Source organism: Lampris incognitus, chromosome 6 (assembly GCF_029633865.1).
Source record: "Lampris incognitus isolate fLamInc1 chromosome 6, fLamInc1.hap2, whole genome shotgun sequence".
Lineage (NCBI taxonomy): Eukaryota > Metazoa > Chordata > Actinopteri > Lampriformes > Lampridae > Lampris > Lampris incognitus.
In genome coordinates this window covers 68,262,706-68,281,932 of record NC_079216.1, presented here as the reverse complement: position 1 = coordinate 68,281,932, position 19,227 = coordinate 68,262,706, and the positions used below count along the sequence as shown (strand labels likewise).

General features: G+C 43.2%; 2 protein-coding genes across 4 annotated transcripts; one reads left to right on the top strand and one right to left on the bottom strand.

Annotated features, from left to right (window-relative positions):
* The first annotated feature begins 1,398 nt into the window (after window positions 1-1,398).
* Window positions 1,399-13,364, top strand: ric8b (RIC8 guanine nucleotide exchange factor B). 3 transcript variants are annotated; one of them, XM_056281322.1, is made up of 10 exons: window positions 1,399-1,657; window positions 2,023-2,070; window positions 2,173-2,802; window positions 6,388-6,482; window positions 6,907-7,057; window positions 9,025-9,120; window positions 9,257-9,401; window positions 9,631-9,775; window positions 9,928-10,047; window positions 11,916-13,364. In XM_056281322.1, exons 1-10 carry the CDS (start codon window positions 1,562-1,564, stop codon window positions 12,022-12,024), a joined length of 1,635 nt encoding a protein of 544 aa, XP_056137297.1. In that variant the 5' UTR covers window positions 1,399-1,561; the 3' UTR covers window positions 12,025-13,364. The 3 variants fall into 3 exon arrangements, with proteins under 3 accessions (XP_056137297.1, XP_056137298.1, XP_056137296.1); XM_056281323.1 differs by having other exon boundaries at window positions 9,022-9,120; window positions 11,920-13,364; XM_056281321.1 differs by having other exon boundaries at window positions 9,022-9,120.
* Window positions 13,365-16,065: 2,701 nt separating this feature from the next.
* Window positions 16,066-18,870, bottom strand: si:dkey-103i16.6 (uncharacterized protein LOC557125 homolog). Its single transcript, XM_056282098.1, has 7 exons — window positions 18,656-18,870; window positions 18,305-18,520; window positions 17,328-17,560; window positions 17,037-17,137; window positions 16,773-16,934; window positions 16,443-16,655; window positions 16,066-16,287 (listed from the first exon to the last, which is right to left on the bottom strand). Exons 1-7 carry the CDS (start codon window positions 18,868-18,870, stop codon window positions 16,066-16,068), a joined length of 1,362 nt encoding a protein of 453 aa, XP_056138073.1.
* Window positions 18,871-19,227: the final 357 nt, after the last annotated feature.

Here is a 19,227-nt window from a genome sequence, read left to right as displayed (position 1 = left end):
TCTTGTGTTAATTCTTATTATACAAGTACAAGAGAGTAAAGTTCTTGTGTTACTTCTTATTATACAAGTACAAGAGAGTAAGGTTCTTGTGTTACTTCTTATTATACAAGTACAAGAGAGTAAAGTTCTTGTGTTACTGCTCATTATACAAGTACAAGAGAGGAAAATTCTTGTGTTACTGCTCATTATACAAGTACAAGAGAGTAAAGTTCATTTGGTACTTCTCATTATACAAGTACAAGAGAGTAAAGTTCTTGTGTTGCTTCTTATTATACAAGTACAAGAGAGTAAGGTTCTTGTGTTACTTCTTATTATACAAGTACAAGAGAGTAAAGTTCTTGTGTTACTGCTCATTATACAAGTACAAGAGAGTAAAATTCTTGTGTTACTGCTCATTATACAAGTACAAGAGAGTAAAGTTCATTTGTTACTTCTCATTATACAAGTACAAGAGAGTAAAGTTCATTTGTTACTTCTCATTATACAAGTACAAGAGAGTAAGGTTCTTGTGTTACTTCTCATTATACAAGTACAAGAGAGTAAAGTTCATTTGTTACTTCTCATTATACAAGTACAAGAGAGTAAAGTTCTTGTGTTAATTCTTATTATACAAGTACAAGAGAGTAAAGTTCTTGTGTTACTGCTCATTATACAAGTACAAGAGAGTAAAGTTCATTTGTTACTTCTCATTATACAAGTACAAGAGAGTAAAGTTCATTTGTTACTTCTCATTATACAAGTACAAGAGAGTAAGGTTCTTGTGTTACTTCTCATTATACAAGTACAAGAGAGTAAAGTTCATTTGTTACTTCTCATTATACAAGTACAAGAGAGTAAAGTTCTTGTGTTACTTCTTATTATACAAGTACAAGAGAGTAAGGTTCTTGTGTTACTTCTTATTATACAAGTACAAGAGAGTAAAGTTCTTGTGTTACTTCTTATTATACAAGTACAAGAGAGTAAAGTTCTTGTGTTACTTCTTATTATACAAGTACAAGAGAGTAAAATTCTTGTGTTACTGCTCATTATACAAGTACAAGAGAGTAAAAGTCTTGTGTTACTGCTCATTATACAAGTACAAGAGAGTAAGGTTGTTGTGTTTCAGCTCGTCAACAGTGCAGCAACAATAGTAATAACACAGCAACAAAACACCAAAGAAGCAGTAATCATAATAAATAGTGTGCGGTGTATCTACGGTGCTGTGTGTGTGTGTGTGTGTGTGTGTGTGCGTGCGCGTGTGTAACGTGATGATGTGTTGCAGACCGTACAGGTCAGTATTAGGATTTTATCTCTTGCAAAGCATCCACAAGACGTCCTGCAGGTCTGGCGTGACGTCCCAGATGTGCTACGTGTGGAGGGGGGGGGGCTATACGTGGGGGGGGGTCCCGCCCCCCGCCCTCCGGTTTCCCACAAGGCAGCGGGAAGGGGCGCTGACGCCGGCAGCTAGCGGCGGCTCCATTAGCCAGCCAGCCAGCCAGTCACTCAGCTCGCTAGCTGCACGGCTAGCCGCGGTACGAGGGACGGGCCGTGGGGTTGTGTTCCAGCAGCGTCCGGCCGTTTGATGTTTCAGGTCATGGATGTGAACGGGATCCTGTCACGGCTCCAAACCCAGGACGAGGAGGAGCTCGACGCGCTCCTTCACAAGTACAATCAGGAGGTGAGTTGGCCTCCGCCTGTTTTGACGTTAACCAAAACAAGCCGTCGGCGGCGGTGAGCGTTAGCCGAAGCCATGCTAGCTGTCACAGAGCGCGAGGCTGTGTGTAACGTCACAGCCTCGCGCCTTGGGCCGACATCTTGACTTGGGATTGGCGAGCCAAGCGTCCCGCTGTGTCGAGCTGGCGTGCCGAGCCGAGCCGTGCCGAGCCGAGCCGTGCCGGTGTGGCGGAAGGGCGCACAGCCCGCAGGCTAACGACCCAAGCTGTGCTTTGCTCCTCCAAAGCCCCGCTTTCAGCCCAGCCTGGCGAGCACAGTGACTGCGCTTGGTTGTTGGGGAAATTAGCATGTTGTTTTTGTCTGTTTCAGAACAGCCACACTTTCGCCTTTGACCAGAAGGAGGAACATTTGAGAAGTGTAAGTAACCAACTGAGCGCCATGCCGTAAAGTGTTAGTCATGTCGCAGCACTCTGTCAACACTATAATGGTCTCTGTCTAAGCTGTGTCATCCCTGTGTAGAAGCTATGTCAAGGTTTATTAACGGTGCTTGGGAAGCAGCTACAACCTCACTCTCAGAGGACCTGCCTGGAGACACTCCGCATTCTGTCCAGGGACAAGAATGTCCTGGGACCCGTAGCCACCAGGGAGGGAATCACGGTCCTGGCAGGGTTGGCGCAGCTCAACTGTGGCAGTGAAGAAGCTGACACTCAGAATGGCCATCCAGAACACACCCTGACAGGAGAGAATGAGAGGGTGGTGGTGGAAGCCTTGAAGTGCCTCTGCAATGTTGTCTTCAACAGTACTGCAGCACAACAAGTTAGCGCAGATGTGCAACTGGCACGGGGTTTGTGTGCACGTTTGCGTGCCATCTGCACAGGATGCCACGAAGTGGGCTTGTTCTCACTTCGTCTTCTTTTCCTGCTCTCTGCCCTGCGACGTGATGTGAGAGAAGACCTGCAGAGGGAACAGCACCCAGTCAGGCTATTGACAGAGCTGCTGGAGCACACGGTGGCTCTGCGCTGGGTGGGTCCATATGAAGTGGCCCCTCCAGAACCTCAGGCCTTGCCCATTCCTGCAGAAGACAACGAGCGGTCCATGGAGGCGTTGAAAACCTTGTTCAGCCTCACACTATCTGACGCTCGTGATGAGGTGTGTATGTCAGGCTTTACTCATTTCATCATCAGATGATATTCTATATACCAGGGGTGGCTGACCATGTGCCATGCAGAGCCATGTGTATGCAGGTTTTCATTCCAGCCGGACTCCACACCAGGTGATTTCACTGATTAGTAACCCTTCAAACAAAAAGGAAGGATGTACCAGTGAAATCACCTGGTGTGGAGTCGGGTTGGAATGAAAACCTGCATACACATGGCTCTGCATGGCACATGGTTCGCCACCGCTGCTATATGCCATGTTAATTTCATGTACATTTTTCACATTAGACGCAGTAACATAGTCTGGAATAGAGCTGGCCATGTGTACAAGGTGCATTATGGCCAAGTGGTTAGAGAGAATCTTTTGAAACTGCAGTTACACGTCTTGAGTCCCACAACAGTTAAATTCTGTTTGAAGCCTTCTCTCCTGTATTGAGTAAAACATTAAACCCCTGCCTGCTCAGTTAAATTTCTAAATGAGAATGTCGGATGCCTACAATGTAAAGATGTAATTTTGTAAATAATTGCTCAGTATCTCAGTTCATTAATTCATCCATTCCGCCTATACCCAGTTGTGCCAAATCAGGGTCATGCATGGTGGACTGAGGCTTTTCAAATTAGACATTTAGAGCAAAGTAGACAGGGCACTTGTCTAGAACACACTTAAAATATTCTTACTTACCTGTATTGAATTTCTTGTGGAGTTTGGGTGGAAACCCATGAAAACAGTGAATCCAGTAAGCCACTGGGTTGTCCTGATATCCAGACTTGACATACCAATATTGACTTATTGATGAATTGAAGATTAATTTCATGCATGAAATATGTCTCATCATTCACACCTGCGGAAAGTGTGAAAACCAAATTTATTTGGTCTTGTTTATTAAAAAAAATCTTTTGGTAAAATGCTCACTGCAATCATGGGTGCTTTGTAAACTGTCACTCCATTGTGTAACTTAGCTTAGCTTCAGCAAAGTACTTCCAAACTGCCTCTGATCCCTTTAGCCTCTGCCTGTATAATAGGTTTATCATCTGTCTGACTGACCTGACTCCAGTCTTGAGGCATCTTTCTAGCTTACTTTGATTAGTCAGAAAGTATTAGAGAGATGATCGCCTGGCGCTCACCCCCACCCTCCATGCTCAACAGCTTACTGAGCCACTCGATGATGTTGTGAAAGGGATTGTTGTGCGAATATTAATATCTTTGCTTAAGCAGAGCCCTGTTTTCTGGCATTTTTTCTACAGGGCATGCCATCTTCTCTGGTCACATATCGCCACATTGTAGATTTCTCCTGCTCTTTTGCTGTCGTAGTTTAAGACAAGGCTGGTGTTCTCAACTTAAGCACATAATTTACCTTTTTTGACACTTAAGCTCATGTTTAATAATACTCTTCTTTTAAAAGCTAGAATTTCTATAAGCCTACTTTTTTCTGAATTTCCATAGTAGCATTGGATATCGATGCTAGGCAGGTTTTATTTATATAGCACATTTCATACACAGGCAATTCAGAGTGTTTTACAGAAGGCATAAAAGACATTAAAAAGAGATATAGAACAAATAAAATGATTAATAACAAGAAGGATAATATAAAGAATTATGAATAATGATGTCATGAAATAATAAGAATAATGAAAATATAATCAAACAGCATTAAAGTGATTATTTAATGAAATGCAGTGGTGAAAAGTAATTATGAAAAGTTTTAACCTGGATTTAAATGAGCTCACACTTGTGGCAAATACAGAGCAGCCTTGGATAACCTGAGAAGTGTGGAAGGTTTATATTCTAAAAGCTGGTCATTGATGTATTTTGGCCCTGAACCATTGAAGGGAAAAATCATGGATTTTCAACCTTATTTCTGTCTATCTGTGACAGGAATAGCGCATGGAAATCACTTGTAGTTGTTCCCGATCAATTCTGCATCTCCGGAGCGGCAGTGAAACCATTTTTTTCTTTGGCCACCAAATGACGTATCATGTCGTGACACCACTTGACAGCCCAAAAACTACAGCCTAACGGTTTCTAATACTCAAATCTATTCTAAACACGCAGTTAAAAAAAATCCTCATTCTCTCGACTAAGTTACATTTCCGATGGTAGAAATAACATCCAACACAAGCGCAGATTTTGCGGAAGATGATACATTAGCTAGAGTTCATCAGTGCATTCTGGTACATATAGGTGCTGTGGAAAATACCAAGCAAGATAACACCGATATCGCTGTCAATATAGTATGCTGTTTGATAGCTTTTTTTGGGAGACCAGAAAAAGGGCCATTACAATAGTTGAATCTATTGGAAAGAAAGGCATGGATAAATTTTCCAAGTCTTCTTAAGTCATGAATCTTCTTATTTTTGCTATGTTTTTAAGAAGGTAATAAGCCAATTTTGTTGCTGTCTTTATGTGGCTATCAAAATTTAGTTACGAGTCTATAATTACGCCCAAATTTCTGGTTTGGCTTGTAGTCTTGACTGACAGGGATTCAAGGTGAGCAATAACTTAAAACCTTTCTTTCCGAGGGCCAAAGACAATGGTCTCAGTTTTAACTTAATTCATTTGGCAAAAATTCCGATACATCCAGTCATTATTTTGTTCCAAGCGCTGATCAAATGTATCTAAGGGAACATAATCACTTCGTGAGCGAGCTATGAATATTTGAGCATCGTCTGTATAGTTGTGGTAAGAATGATAAACGGACTGTATTTATTTAGTGCTTTTCTAGCTGTAACAGCCACTCAAAGCACTTTACAGTCATTGAATGCCTCACATTCACCCATGCGTGCACACTCATACACCGACGGCGGTGTCAGCCATGCCAGCAGTTAGGGGTTAGGTGTTTTGCTCAAGGACACCTCATTGTTTTTGCAAGGTGGAGCCGAGGATCGAACCGGCAACACTCCAGTTACCAGAAGACCTGTTCTACCTCCTGAGCCACTGTCACCCCCAAGAGACTTTAAGACACTTTGTTGTGTTGCAGAACTTGACTTAACAGGAGCATGTAAAGGTTAAATAGTACTGGTGGGAGGATTGAGCCTTGGGGAACCTCACAAGTCATGTTTCTTGTGATCAGATACATAGTAACCAATTGAAACAAAGTAGTCCCTATCTTGTAAAAGATTTGAACCAATTTAGGACAGTTCCGGAAAGACCAACCCATTTCTCCAGTTTGCCTAGAAGTAGTGCATGTTCAGCAGTGTCAAAAGCAGCACTAAACTGAAGGAGCGTTATGACAGAGGTTTTGCTAGTGTTGGTGTTGTCATCCAAAACCTTAATAAGTGCAGTTTCAGTGGGCCCATGATATGATTTCCTAAGTTTACCCTTTCTTCCCTTCAATCTCTTGCTATTGTTTTTCTTAAAAGATTAATTTGATTTTTTGATTGTGATTGCTTTCATTATTTCAGAAGACCCCTTTGTATGTCCTACCGTCTTCACATTTTTTGCAAGTGGCTAATGCTTTTCATGATTATTCTACGCCACACCTTGTAGACTGATCAGTTTTTTCCTTTCTTCAGTTTTTTTTCTTCTGACCAATGAAATGCTTGCTCAAAATTCATGCTGCTGTACTTCATTTGATAGGACAGTGACCACCAGTTCCGTCGTATTGCTGCCATCATGCGTCATCTCTTGATGCTTAAAACTCAGACAGAGGAGAAAACGGAGGAAGCACACAGGTTGGAATCTTCTTTCTTCACTCATCTCCAGACATTATATATTTCCTCTTTGATTATGTTAGCTGTCTTGGACCAGAGGCAATGCTGTGTTTTTAATAGTAATTTCATGCAAGAATTCTGAGAATGTTTGGTCCTTTAGAGCAATTTAACCCTTGTCATGTAAAAGTGATTGATGGACCCCTTTGACCTGTGAAGGCTGTTGAACTAGTCGTGGGTGTTCATCCATTGTATTTAGTGGATTCTTTGTAATTTGTTTGAGAGACAGAATGTCGAGAATATGTTAAAAGAAAAAAAGAATTGAAATCAAACTTGTTGTTATATTAAATTATTGCAAAATGTACACTTTCAAATAGTGCACTATTTTTTTTATTTTTTTTACTCACGCCTCAGTTATTATCTAATACTAATGTTACTTGTTTTTCAGCCATGCTATTAACCTGCTTTGTAACCTGCCTGTGTCCTGCCTGGATGTACTAATCGATGTGCCTATCCAAGGGGGCCTGGAGAAATATAATGGAAAGAACATGGATGTAATACAGGTGCTGCTAGACTTCATGGAGAAAAGGATAGACAAGGTAAAGGTTTTGCAGCCAGCACAGAGGATGTTACTGACAAACACTGCAAGATCATTGTCTGTGTTTTAAATACCGCTTTGATCTTAAACGGGTATACTTATCAAAACCTAGGCAAAACACAAGAACCTGTTTACAGATAGGACATCAATCATACAAAATCAATTAGATCAATAAAAATTGTATTCTAAAGAGAATCTATACTGGAACATTCATATTACAATATACAAGAGCTTGGTGGGTTGTTTGAATTTACTTGGTGTCTGAGCAAGCCTGACAATGAATGAGTTTTCAGAGGTTTTCATTCATTCATTCTTCTTCAGCTGCTTCTTCAGGGTCGGTTCGCGGTGGCAGCAAGCTAAGTAGGGCACTCCAGACGTCTCTGTCCCCAGCAACACCCTCCAGCTCCTCCTGGGCGATCCCAAGGCATTCCCAGGCCAGATTGGACATATAGTCCCTCCAGCGAGTTCTGGGTCTATCCCAGCATCTCCTCCCAGTTGGCCGTGCCCGGCAAACCTTCAAAAGAAGGCGCCCAGGAGGCGTCCTAATCAGATGCCAGAACCACTTCAACTGGCTCCTTTCGATGCGAAGGAGGAGCGGCTCTACTCCGAGCTCCCTCCGGATGTCCGAGCTCCTCACCCTATCTCTAAGGCTAAGCCCAGACAAATCAGGAAACTCATTTCAGCCACTCGTATCTGCGATCTCACCCTTTTGGTCACTACCCAAAGCTCACGACCATACGTGAGGGTTGGAACGAAGATTGACTGGTAGGAACGAAGATTGACTGGTAAATTGAGAGCTTTGCCTTCTGGCTCAGCTCCCTCTTCACCACAACGGTCCATTACAATGTCCGCATTACTGCTGATGCTGCACCAGTCCACCTGTCAATCTCCCGCTCCATCCTACCCTCACTTGTGAACAAGACCCTGAGATACTTGAACTCCTTCACTTGAGGCAACAACTCATCCCCAACCCAGAGGGAGCAACCCACCATTTTCCAGTAGAGAACCATGACCTCAGACTTGGAGGTGCTGACTCTCATCCCGGCCATTTCACACTCTGCTGCAAACCGCCCCAGTGTGCGCTAGAGGTCGCGTTGTGATGAAGCCAACAAAACCACATCATCTGCAAAGAGCAGAGATGCAATTCTGAGGTTCTCAAAACAGACACACCCCTCACCTTGGCTGCTCCTTGAGATCCTGTCCATGAATATCACAAACAGAATCGGAGACAAGGGACAACCTTGGTGGAGTTCGACACCCACCGAAAACGTGTGCTACAAGTTTTCAAAGGTTGCAACACTTAAACTTTACATGGAACACATACTTCAGGATACCTTTAAAAGTGTTTTTGCTGATGTTTTAATAGTACAAGATGATTAATGTGACTGCTTCTAGTGACCAAAAAGCTAACTCTTTTGAAAGAATTCATTTGCTGTTTACAGCCACTAATGGAAATGGAAAAAGAAACATCCAAAATATGAAAATAAAACAATGGCAGTCCTTAGCCTAGTGAACTTCATACAGGGCAGTGTTTTACATCTTTATCATAATAGCTAAATGAAGGCAGGCAGAAGGGAGTTTATGGAAAAGAAGCAAAGTAAATGGCCAACAGATATGTCAGACTGAGCTTGTACAAGACCTTTACTACCAGATACTACAACATAAATGGCTAAGAACCCTGGATCAGCCATGTTTTATAAGTTCAACAGTGAAATGACTGCGCTGACAACTGTTTCACTAATCAATCCCTGGGATCTAGGATGTTCAAACACTACTGCAATGACCAATATCACCACAGGTTTCTGTGAGTTATGAAAAAACAACAATCTTCATGATTGTCCCTTAAAGATCCAGTTAAAATCTTGTATTGCAAAGTATTGTTGCAAATAGCATAACACCTAGTTGTTTGAACACCCACACAACCTCACCAGGCTATCACACCTCTTTTCTGTGTTTCACTCCAAGCAGGGTTCCAATTACAAGGAAGGGCTGACACCAGTCCTTAGCCTTATGGCAGAGGGCTCCAGGCACCACAGGGAGATCCGCAGATATATAAAGGCTCAGGTAACACAATAGCTACTGGTGCACATGTGGCTATTGATGTGTCAGATTGAAATATCCAAGAGTCCTCCAACCTGGGGTTCAGGGACCAAAATGTGGTCAGAATTATCTCAACAATTTCATATTTCTGTTCCCTCAGGTGCTCCCCCCGCTGAAAGATGTAAAGATCAGGCCAGAGATTGGCACCACCATCAGAAACAAGTTGGTACGCCTCATGACCCACGTTGACATGGGCGTAAAGCAGAGTGCTGCAGAGTTTCTCTTCGTCCTGTGCAAAGAGAGCGGTGAGAGGGGGAGTGGGGCTGGTGGCCAGTTAGTGAGAGGATGATAGATAAGAAATAGAATAAGGAATTTAAGAGGTACAGAGGCATTTCTCCAAAACCTTTGATTAATGACAAAATGCAGTACGCTGCCAGTGTGATTAGAGCATAACCACAACAGCAGTACAACTTGCTCAGATATTTATATGCACATGTGATGCTACAGCTGTGTCTCTGTGTTGTTGTCTGGTAGTGGACAACCTGTTGAAGTACACAGGGTATGGCAATGCAGCAGGACTGTTGGAGGCACGAGGGCTTCTGGCAGGAGGGAGAGGGGAGACTCAGTACTCAGACGATGAAGACTCAGATACTGAGGAATACAAATCTGCGAAACCCTTGTGAGTGGACAAGCTTCAAAATGGCACCTCATACTTTCTTGAACTCAAGTGGCATAACTTGAATTAGTTGTCAGTGAATTGATCCAATGTGTTATGACTGTGAATCGGTTGTTCTAACTTTGACCTTCCTGTTTCCGTTGTGCCTGGCCCAGCATCAACCCCATCACGGGTCATGTCGAGGAGCCAATGCCAAACCCCATGGAAGAGATGACAGAGGAGCAGAAGGAGTATGAGGCCCAGAAACTTGTCAACATGTTTGACAAGCTGTCACGGTGAATATACACTAAATAGACAAATGAGTGCTTGGACAAATGAAACGCCTTTGCTCAGCAAAACCCCCAACTTGGATGATTAACCTTTTTCCTATAAACAGCTGTTAGTACCCCTGTCTGAATGATTTGTATGATTTATTGTCTCACCACCAAGGAGCTCTGCTGCATTTATGTTGACCTTTCCCCAGCGGGCAGAGGCTAACGCAAGTGAAACATGATGCTAGCACAAAGGTAACAGTGAGCTCGCTCCTTGCCAACCAGTTCATTAAAGGAGGAATCTCATGCTGTTAGCTCCAGCCTCAATTAGGGCCTGGCCCTCCAGCACGCCACTGTATTCAGCTGGAGTAAATGGAAGCTGCTGGCATGCCTACGCAGCATCATTACTGGTGCACCATTAATTATCACCTAATTGGAACACATGGTTGGCTTGCAGGCTCCTTTGTGTGGCAGTCAAGGTTTTTAATAACATGTGTCCCAACTTTATTCTTCTCATTCTGAGGAGTCAAACATTGCTTGCAGACAGGTAGTAGACTGAGAAGTCTGACAATGAAATTTGCGTGGGTGTGAACACACTTGCAAGCACAAGGAAGCCGACATTGTCATCATCAAGCCAAGAGCTGGAGGTGGGGGTAGGGTGGTTGAGTGTAATAAGGCACCTGTACCCACAAGACCCGGATTCCTTTCCAAAGCTGGATCCTCTTTCTTCTCCTCTGTTCTGTTCTCTGTCAGAGTACAGGAGCTGTGGCAGTAAGGGAGAGGTATAGGCAGCAGCGCTCCCCCTCCCCAGTATAAGCTCTCAGGAGATCGCTCAGAGCCCCAAAAGAATGTGCTTCCCTAACTGCTTAACTGGCCCTCCAATTAGCGCATATTCCTACCCCCACCCCTCACATCTACCCCAGCAGCCTCAGTCCCCCTCTCAGTGTTAAGGAGAATAAGGTGGATTTTTTTTGCACTAATTGGGGGAGAGAATACAACAGTGGAGTGGAAGGTACGTGTGTTCTGTTTGTTTCCAGTAGGCCTGTGGTCCTCTCACCTTGTTACTTGCCACAACGTTTCAGCTTGCTGAGGTTATAAGGTCCTGCTCAGCTGGCCAGGAAGGTGGCCCACTCAGATCAGGGGTCAAGTATTTGTAATGGAAAGTGACTGAATGATGTTCTTATATTTTCTGCTATCTTATGACTCATTCACATTATCTACTGCTCTGTAAATATAATATATATGTATTTCATTTTGACTGTGTGTAGTTCCACGTCTCAACCTTTTGATGCACTTTTCTTACAATTGGCTAATTCTACCTTTGGGACAGACCAGGAATTATATGACCTTTATGTTTACATACCACAGATGAATGCAAATGGGTCTTTTTAAACCTTTGATTGGATAATTCTCTGATAAATCATTTCAGAGGGAAGTGGTGACACACAGTGCAGATATAATTGGATTAGGATGGAGGGGCAGCCGTGGCTTTGAGGAGATTATACTGAGCGTTGATCCTGTAATTAAACTGCCATAGAAGGGGGAAGGAAGGAGGGCCAAGTGGGGGAGAGGATGGTCAAACATTAGTGAGTGTCTTTGAGCGGGGAGGGGTTTGTCTTCTGAGGGTCCTTGAGCTCTGGTTTTTAATAGAAAGTAAAGATGTACAACAGCAATAGCCCGTTTTAGACAGTCCAGGGATACAAAGGGTTTGAGTCCAAAGCAGAGGTAATTTTGTCTGCGTAGATCTTCTGTTTCAAAAACTGTTGGACTCGAGGACATTCATGGTAGTACTGCATTTTAGTTTTATTCTGTGTAACCGGCCTCTGTAGGATGCAGAGATCTCTAGTGTCCGCTCTTCAGCACAGCTCATATGTTGCTCTTCACGCCCACAGGCAGAACCTGATCCGACCCATGGGGGTTAAAAAGGATGGGACACTAGCGCCACTGGACGAAACTCTGTGTCAGCCAGCTGACGACAGCTCAGGATCGGACACTGACTAGTGCGTTCCAGATCTAGGCCACCATTTCCCAGATGTGCTCGCAGGACCCTAACACATGCTGTGTTCCACAGGAAACCACAGGGCCATCCATGCCAACAAGCCACTTGGGAAAACGAGCCGGACTTGGGCGTGAAGAAAAAGATCATTCCTTACCTGTGTATAAGGTTTTTTGTTTACTTCAGTTTTTGTCTATTTAGATCGACTTAATATAAGCGCACATTAAACTAGAATAAAGCAAAGCGTTGTGAGCTCCACCCGGTCAAGTGAATTCGTGGTTTAAAAACCAGCGTCAGTCCACCGTCTATAGAAGGAATGAGGCATTTTTAACGGTTGAGCAGTGGTCGTTTAATTTATAAACACAGCATATAATGAAGAGTTTCAGTTTGTTTAGTCAGCAGCAGCACAAAAACTAAATATTGAGCCCTGATGATTTGTTCTGTAACGTCAGTTGTATTGTTTGCTGTTTCATGCAAGCACATTTAAGAAAGAACTATCTAGGGAAGTGATGCTGAAACAGTTTCTTGTGGTGGTTCAATAGTGTCTGAATCGTTTCTGCCTTATCCATTGTGGACTCTTCACGAGAAAACGAGTATTTAAATGGGTTTTTAACGTACTTTTTATTTGCCAATTCTGCATGGGCGTTAGTGAATTCTCCAAATTGTGTGAGTTTTCTAGATTGAGGAAATGATCTGGATGATTCTATAAAAAAAAGTCCGCAAGTTAAGCATGTACTGATTTAAAATTTTCTTGGAAAGCATCCCTATATAACTTTTCTAAAAACATTTACTGCCAATTAAAATACTATAAATTTGCTTGAATATTTATTTGAGGAGAGAACGTGGTTTAACCGCTGTGGTAGCAGGATTAATCGTGGGGCACGCTTGATATCGATCAAGAAAAGGAAAAAAATGACTTGTACACACCACATTTGCCTGCTCACTCCGTGTAAGTACAGACAGAATTATAGATTTGATGTTGGTTAATTCTCTGGGACTGGCTTTCCACTGACAGTATAAAGTTATACTAAATAATGGCAGAGATCTGAATTTCTTTGTGCAGATCAGCATTTTTCCCATTTAGACAGCAACAAACAAAAATCCGATCTGGAAAAATTTAAACAAGGTTTCTTTGCTTTTTTTCAGCTTCCGCAACTTAATGACAGGTTTCTTGCACAATAGCATAAAGACATAATGCATGCTGGTCACTTCCGCTGTTTGTAAGGAAAATGTGATGGGGGAACGTTCTTTTTGCACGTTGTCTACAAACAGGATATGTAATCACCCTTTCCTAAATGTAGTGAAGCATACAATGCTGTTATTAAAATTGGAAGACAGGAATACCTTTTAGTTGTCTGTTTTCCATGAGCACAAAGAAAATGTCTGAAAGATAGGAGTTGGTCTGAATTGCACAATACTTTATTAAATATTTATTTATTCATATAGCACTTTTCAAAACAGCAGATAGTGCTTCACAGTTAATAAAATGCATAATAGTACACAACATGAAGACATGTAAATACAATTCATAAAACAAACAAAAGCAGTATAACACAAGATTAAAAGACAAAATAACAGGAACTGCAGAGTAACAAACTTAAAAACGCCAGCCTATATAAGTGGGTTTCTAAAAGGTTTTTTTTTTTAATCTCTCTCCCCCCCCCCCCCTTTTGTATCCTGCCAATTACCCCACTTACCCCACTTACCCCACTCTTCCAAGCCATCCCGGTCGCTGCTCCACCCCCTCTGCTGATCCGGGGAGGGCTGCAGACTACCACATGCCTCCTCCCATACATGTGGAGTCACCAGCCGCTTCTTTTCACCTGACAGTGAGGAGTTTCACCAGGGGACGTAGTACGTGGGAGGATCACACTGTTCCCCCTCCTCCCCGAACAGGCACCCCAACCAACCAGAGGAGGCGTTAGTGCAGCGACCAGGACACATACCCACATCCGGCCTCCCACCTGCAGACACAGCCATTTGTGTCTGTAGGGACGCCGACCAAGCCGAAGGTAACACGGGGATTCGAACCGGAGATCCCTGTGTTGGTAAGCAACAGAATAGACCGCTACGTTACCTGGATGCCCCTAAAAGTTTTTTTTAAATGTGGTACAGACTCAGCTGAGGGGATTCTATAGTATTGATGAAAGCACGGTCCCCCTGGATCGTGGGACAGTTAAGAGCAGTCGGTCAGAAGATCTGAGTATTCGTGGTGCTGAGTATTGGGTTAAAGTTATAAATATAAGAGGGTGCCATGCCATAGAGGACTTTGAATGTGATCAGGAGGATCTTGAACTGAATTCTGAAGTGTACAGGAAGCCAGTGTAAGAAGACCAGATGGGGGTAATATGCTCTCTTCATTTGGTGTTTGTCAAAAGCCTGGCTGCTGCATTCTGAACAGGCTTAAGTCAAGGAATTGCAGACCCGCTTAAACAAGAAAATATGAAGTTGCAGTAATCCAGGCGGGAAGAGATAAAAGCATGGATTGGCTCTACGATGTTCTTAGGCAATGCTGAACTGGTTTTGGCAATATTTCTGAGTTGTAAAAAACAAGACTGAACCAATTTCTTAAAGTGATGGTCAAATTCAAGTTTAGATCAAAAAACACCAAGATTTCTAGCAGAAAATGTTATATTCCCTGCTAAGTGCCTGAGGTATGGGCTAATACTCTTTGAAACCTGGTCTGGGCCAACAACCAAGAGTTCTGTTTTGTCTGTATTCAGATGTAAAAATTTTTTAGTGACATCCAATCTTTGATAGCAGTACAGCAGCAATGTATAGTATCCAGGTTATTAAGCTCATCAGATTTATATTATACATAAAGCTGGGTGTCATCTGCAAAGCAGTGGTAGGCAAAAATCTTAAACTGACGAGAATGACCAAGGGGGAGCATAAACAAGCTGAACAAAATGGGAACAAAGACTGAACCTTGTGGGACCCCACACGACATATGAACCGATGATGAGACAAAATCATCAATAGTCACCCTGAAAGAGCTTTCTGTAAGATACGAGGAAAACCAACTGAGGGCAGTTCCATTTATGCCAACCCAGTGCTTAAGTCTATCGAGCAAGATGGTATGATCAATGGTGTCAAAGGCAGCAGAAAAGTATAACAGTACTAAAATGGAGTGATTAAATATGGTTTAATCAAAAAATACAGTGATGTACTGATAGAAATATCTAAAATATTGTCATTCTCACACAAACGCACACACATCTTTTTGTGATGGGCTGTAATATTAGCATCTAGCGTGATTGGAAATGGTGGACACGGTACAATAAGGGGTTCATACCTCCCTTTCCACTTCACTACTGTCCTATGAGAACCAGGCAAGGACCCAAGGTCCAACTCCCCCTATGTAAATACTCCTCTGCCCACCTATTTTGCTGACTTTATACTGACTCTAACGATGCCCTTGCTTCAGTGGTATCCAGTGTAAAACAGAATAAAACTATTAAATTTTAAAAGTTGTTGGCTAGAGTATACACAAGTACTTAAGGAAGGAAGAAGAAAAATCAGGTTAAGTGCTTCAAAGTGACCTTGGCTATGATGCACAATATAAATGGACTTTTAACTATACTTCACATCCCACACATACACCGTGCATACATACCCACATGCTCACTCCCATATGCGAACATAGGCTGATGGTTCACACACCCTCTTTGTTAAAATTCACTTCAAGAGTAATGCAGAACATCAACAATGAAAGATGCACAATTTACAGCAGTAGTAATCAGTTATGTGCCACGGAGGTCCGTGGTCCGTGTGTGACTAAACACTATACTAACTGATTTTACTGATTAAAACAATTACAATCAGAAAGCAGGACTAATCAGTGAAATCAGCTGGTGTAGTGTTTGGCGGAACGAAAATCTGTATACACACAGACCTCCATGGCACATAATTTAATACCACTGATTTACAGGATAACAATGGCTGGAAGTCTTGTTAGCATGCACAAGCAGGAGAAGATGCAGTCGCAAAACCTTTTCCAAGGACTTTGGAACTAAATGTTGGAATTCCTCATAAAACATTTAGTCTCAATTACTTGGGCTGGATGATGCAGAGCTCTTGCTGTCTGTCTCTGAATCAGTCTCCTCAGCACTGCTGGTAGCAGGTATCCGAGCGCCTGGTCTGGACTTAATAGGAGGCAGTCTGCCTTGTGGCTCAGAGGCTCCTCTCCTCCCAAGACCACTGGATTTGCTCTGACAAGTCCCCTGTCCACCTACCAATGGACTGCTGCTTACCAGTGTAGGAATGCTCTGCAGGAGAGAATAACATTTACCACAGTCACAAAATATACACCTGTGTTATTTTAAGTGATTCCATGTGAGTAAGATTGTCCAATCGAGAACTCAGTCGCAGACAAACACACAGCAGAAGCTTTTTTGTGCTTACAGGTCAAAATGGAACCAACCCCTTTTTCTTGACTTCTCATCAGGTCCTCGATCTCACTGTTCCACCCAAGCATTTCAGCGAACCTCTGCACGGTGTCCACCAAGTCCCCCAGCTCCATGTAGTCTGCTCTCCGCAGCGGGACCTTCTCAAAGGGACCCACAGCGTACCGGTTCAGGAGCAGGCGTGGTACAGTAGACCGCACGGTGTTCACCAGACTGGCGAAAGGCTCAATCTAGAGGACATCGCATTCATTTAAATATCACTGGGGAAACCGTTTTCCCTTGTGGAAACTCTTGAGGTTATAACATCAAATATTTTCCTTGACTCTCACACAACAGAGGACATTCACCTGCAAAGATGTGCCCATGATGATCAGCAGATCTGCTTTGGGGAAGTCTTTCAAATGCAGAAAGTATTTCTCAGGAAGGTCCTCTCCAAAAAACACAATGTCAGGCTTGACAGCTCCGGCACAGAATGTGCAGATAGGGATGTTGTCACTCATAATGGCATGCTGTTCAAAAAAGGCAAAGACATATAAAATTACCACAGTCTTCAAATTCAAGGAGGCCCTGTTTTCCTATAATGTCTGTTTTTTAAAATCACTGGGCTCTACCTTTGCCTCCTCGGCAGGGTAAGGTGTGTAGCACAAGTGACAGGAAGCTGTGGCATAACTACCATGAGCTTCAACCAGTTTGTCCTCTGGGATGCCACACACTGTGAAGAAGACACTTAGACATTATAAGGAGATAATCACAGGAAAAGGGCTAACACCGAGCCATTCTGGGTGGGGAGGGAAATACCCAGAACAAAGACTTCAAGTTTTCTCAAAGTCGATGTTTGTTGAAACAGATTATTGCACACATAAATAATTCCTGTTCTGTTCAAGACTTGGGACATCACTCACTTTTCTCAAGACCATCAATGTTCTGGGTATACATTCGGAGCAGCAGGCCCTTGTGATGCAGCATGCGGATAAAATAGTGGATGTAGTTTGGCCGGTGACTGCCAGGATATAGTTCCTTAGCCAAAGAGAAGAAAGGTTGCGGGTCGTTGGAGAAGTAGTCAATGTTGAAAATGGCTTCTGGATAAGGGACGTTGTACTTCTCTAGATTAGCATACAGACCAGTTCCTGGTGTTCTACAGGTGGGGGCAACAGACAATGTTGGTATTTAGATTAATGGCATTTAGGAAACTTAAAATAAAATGACTGTGCTTGCAGGGTTACAGTGTGTTGCTCAAGGACACTGACATGACAAATGACTCTTGGTGTAATTGACCCAGAGACTCTCCAGTTAACTAGGCCTGGGAATCTGATTCAACTTTAAGATGACATTTTAGTGTTGATTTCATACATACGGGGATTTTTCAAATATCACAATATTATGACATTTGCAATTCAATATTGCGATTGTTTTAAAGCTCCATCCCATCTTATCTGGAGTACAATGTGAAAATGGCAATTAGCCAAAGAAAAAGTACGACAAAAGCTTAAACATAGTATACTTCCCCCGAGTAAATACTCAAACAATTCAAATTCACACGTTCAGAGAAGTAGAACTCATTTCACTGCATCTTTTAGTTTGGCTTCAACACTGCGATTCAAGGGAAATGCTGTGAAATCAAAATTGGCACGGCTTTATATTGCGATTCATCACAGAACCAAGTTTTCCTCCCACCTCTACTACCCATTACAGAACCACCTCCTGCACCAGTAGGCTATGCTGCCACTGCCTGGCTGTATGTGCTGTTTGGAGAGGAGCTGAATAGAAGACAAAGGAAAAATCCAAGGAATCTTACTATGGTGAGGTACAAAGAGCAAAGTACAGTAGAGAGATTCACGAGGCTGTGGATTCCAGAGAGTGCAAATCCAAAAGCACCCACCTGAAGTCTGGGATCCCGCTGGGTGTACTGATCCCAGCCCCAGCCACCACCACCACGTTCTTGCAGCGCCCTCGCTTCACCAGCCGAGCCACAGAGGCCAGACCTCTCGGGGAGGTCGAGTAGACTGTAGTGCTCAACAAAGAAGCCTTGGTAGATCTGGACCCACAAGGCTGATCCTCTTGAGGGTCCGGGGTAGTCTCGGGCATATGTCCCTTACTAAACAAGGAGCCAACATAATAAAATAAAATAAGGAAAAACATCAAACAAGTCGACCTGCTCCGTCGTGATATAACTGCCCCCAGAATAATACGGCAAAACGGTTTCCATGTATTTACTATGCGGTGGGCTTACCATGCAGGTAAAACATCCAGGCCGCTCACACTCATCTGGCTGAGGTCCTGGGCCAGAGCAGAGTCTGCCTGCTTCCTGCGCTGTTTCCCGTGCTGGCGAGAGTCCTGGGGCTGGACTGGCTCGCCCTGCCTGGCCAGGGAGGAGGAACCGCGGGTAATCCTCGCAAGAGTGGTCTGGGAGGGTTTTTTATCACAGCCGGCTCGGGATTTGTTCATTTTGACACCTGTTGATTCCAAAAGGAAGCCGTGATGCACATCTCTCACCAGCAACATAAAGGAGATTTGTTAAGCGGCAACTTGAATGTCAGATTATGGGACACCGTTTTTGGGTTAGGGTCTTTTTCAATGTGGAAATTTGGAAGATTTATTTTTTTAATCGATTTTTTAAAATATTCTCTCTAACCACTCTAATTATACACACTTGTTTTCCCTCTGAAAAAACCAGAAGACTTGTTTTCGTGCCCCCCCACCCCCCTTCCGTTCTTTACGAGCGCTCTGACCCATATTTAAAAAGCTGTTACAATGAAATCCTCGGCCCGTCTTTTGTCCTCCCCTCTGCACAGTGAAAGGCTG

Excerpts from the sequence above, each read along its gene's own strand:
- ric8b (XM_056281321.1), top strand. The coding sequence starts at position 1,562 with ATGTTTCAGGTCATGGATGTGAACGGGATCCTGTCACGGCTCCAAACC. Across the intron at positions 1,658-2,022 it reads TTCACAAGTACAATCAGGAG|AACAGCCACACTTTCGCCTT; the intron begins GTGAGTTGGCCT and ends TGTCTGTTTCAG. Across the intron at positions 10,048-11,915 it reads ATGTTTGACAAGCTGTCACG|GCAGAACCTGATCCGACCCA; the intron begins GTGAATATACAC and ends TCACGCCCACAG.
- si:dkey-103i16.6 (XM_056282098.1), bottom strand. The coding sequence starts at position 18,870 with ATGAACAAATCCCGAGCCGGCTGTGATAAAAAACCCTCCCAGACCACT. Across the intron at positions 16,656-16,772 it reads TCATGGGCACATCTTTGCAG|ATTGAGCCTTTCGCCAGTCT; the intron begins GTGAATGTCCTC and ends GATGTCCTCTAG. Across the intron at positions 16,288-16,442 it reads TGAGAAGTCAAGAAAAAGGG|AGCATTCCTACACTGGTAAG; the intron begins GTTGGTTCCATT and ends TCTCTCCTGCAG.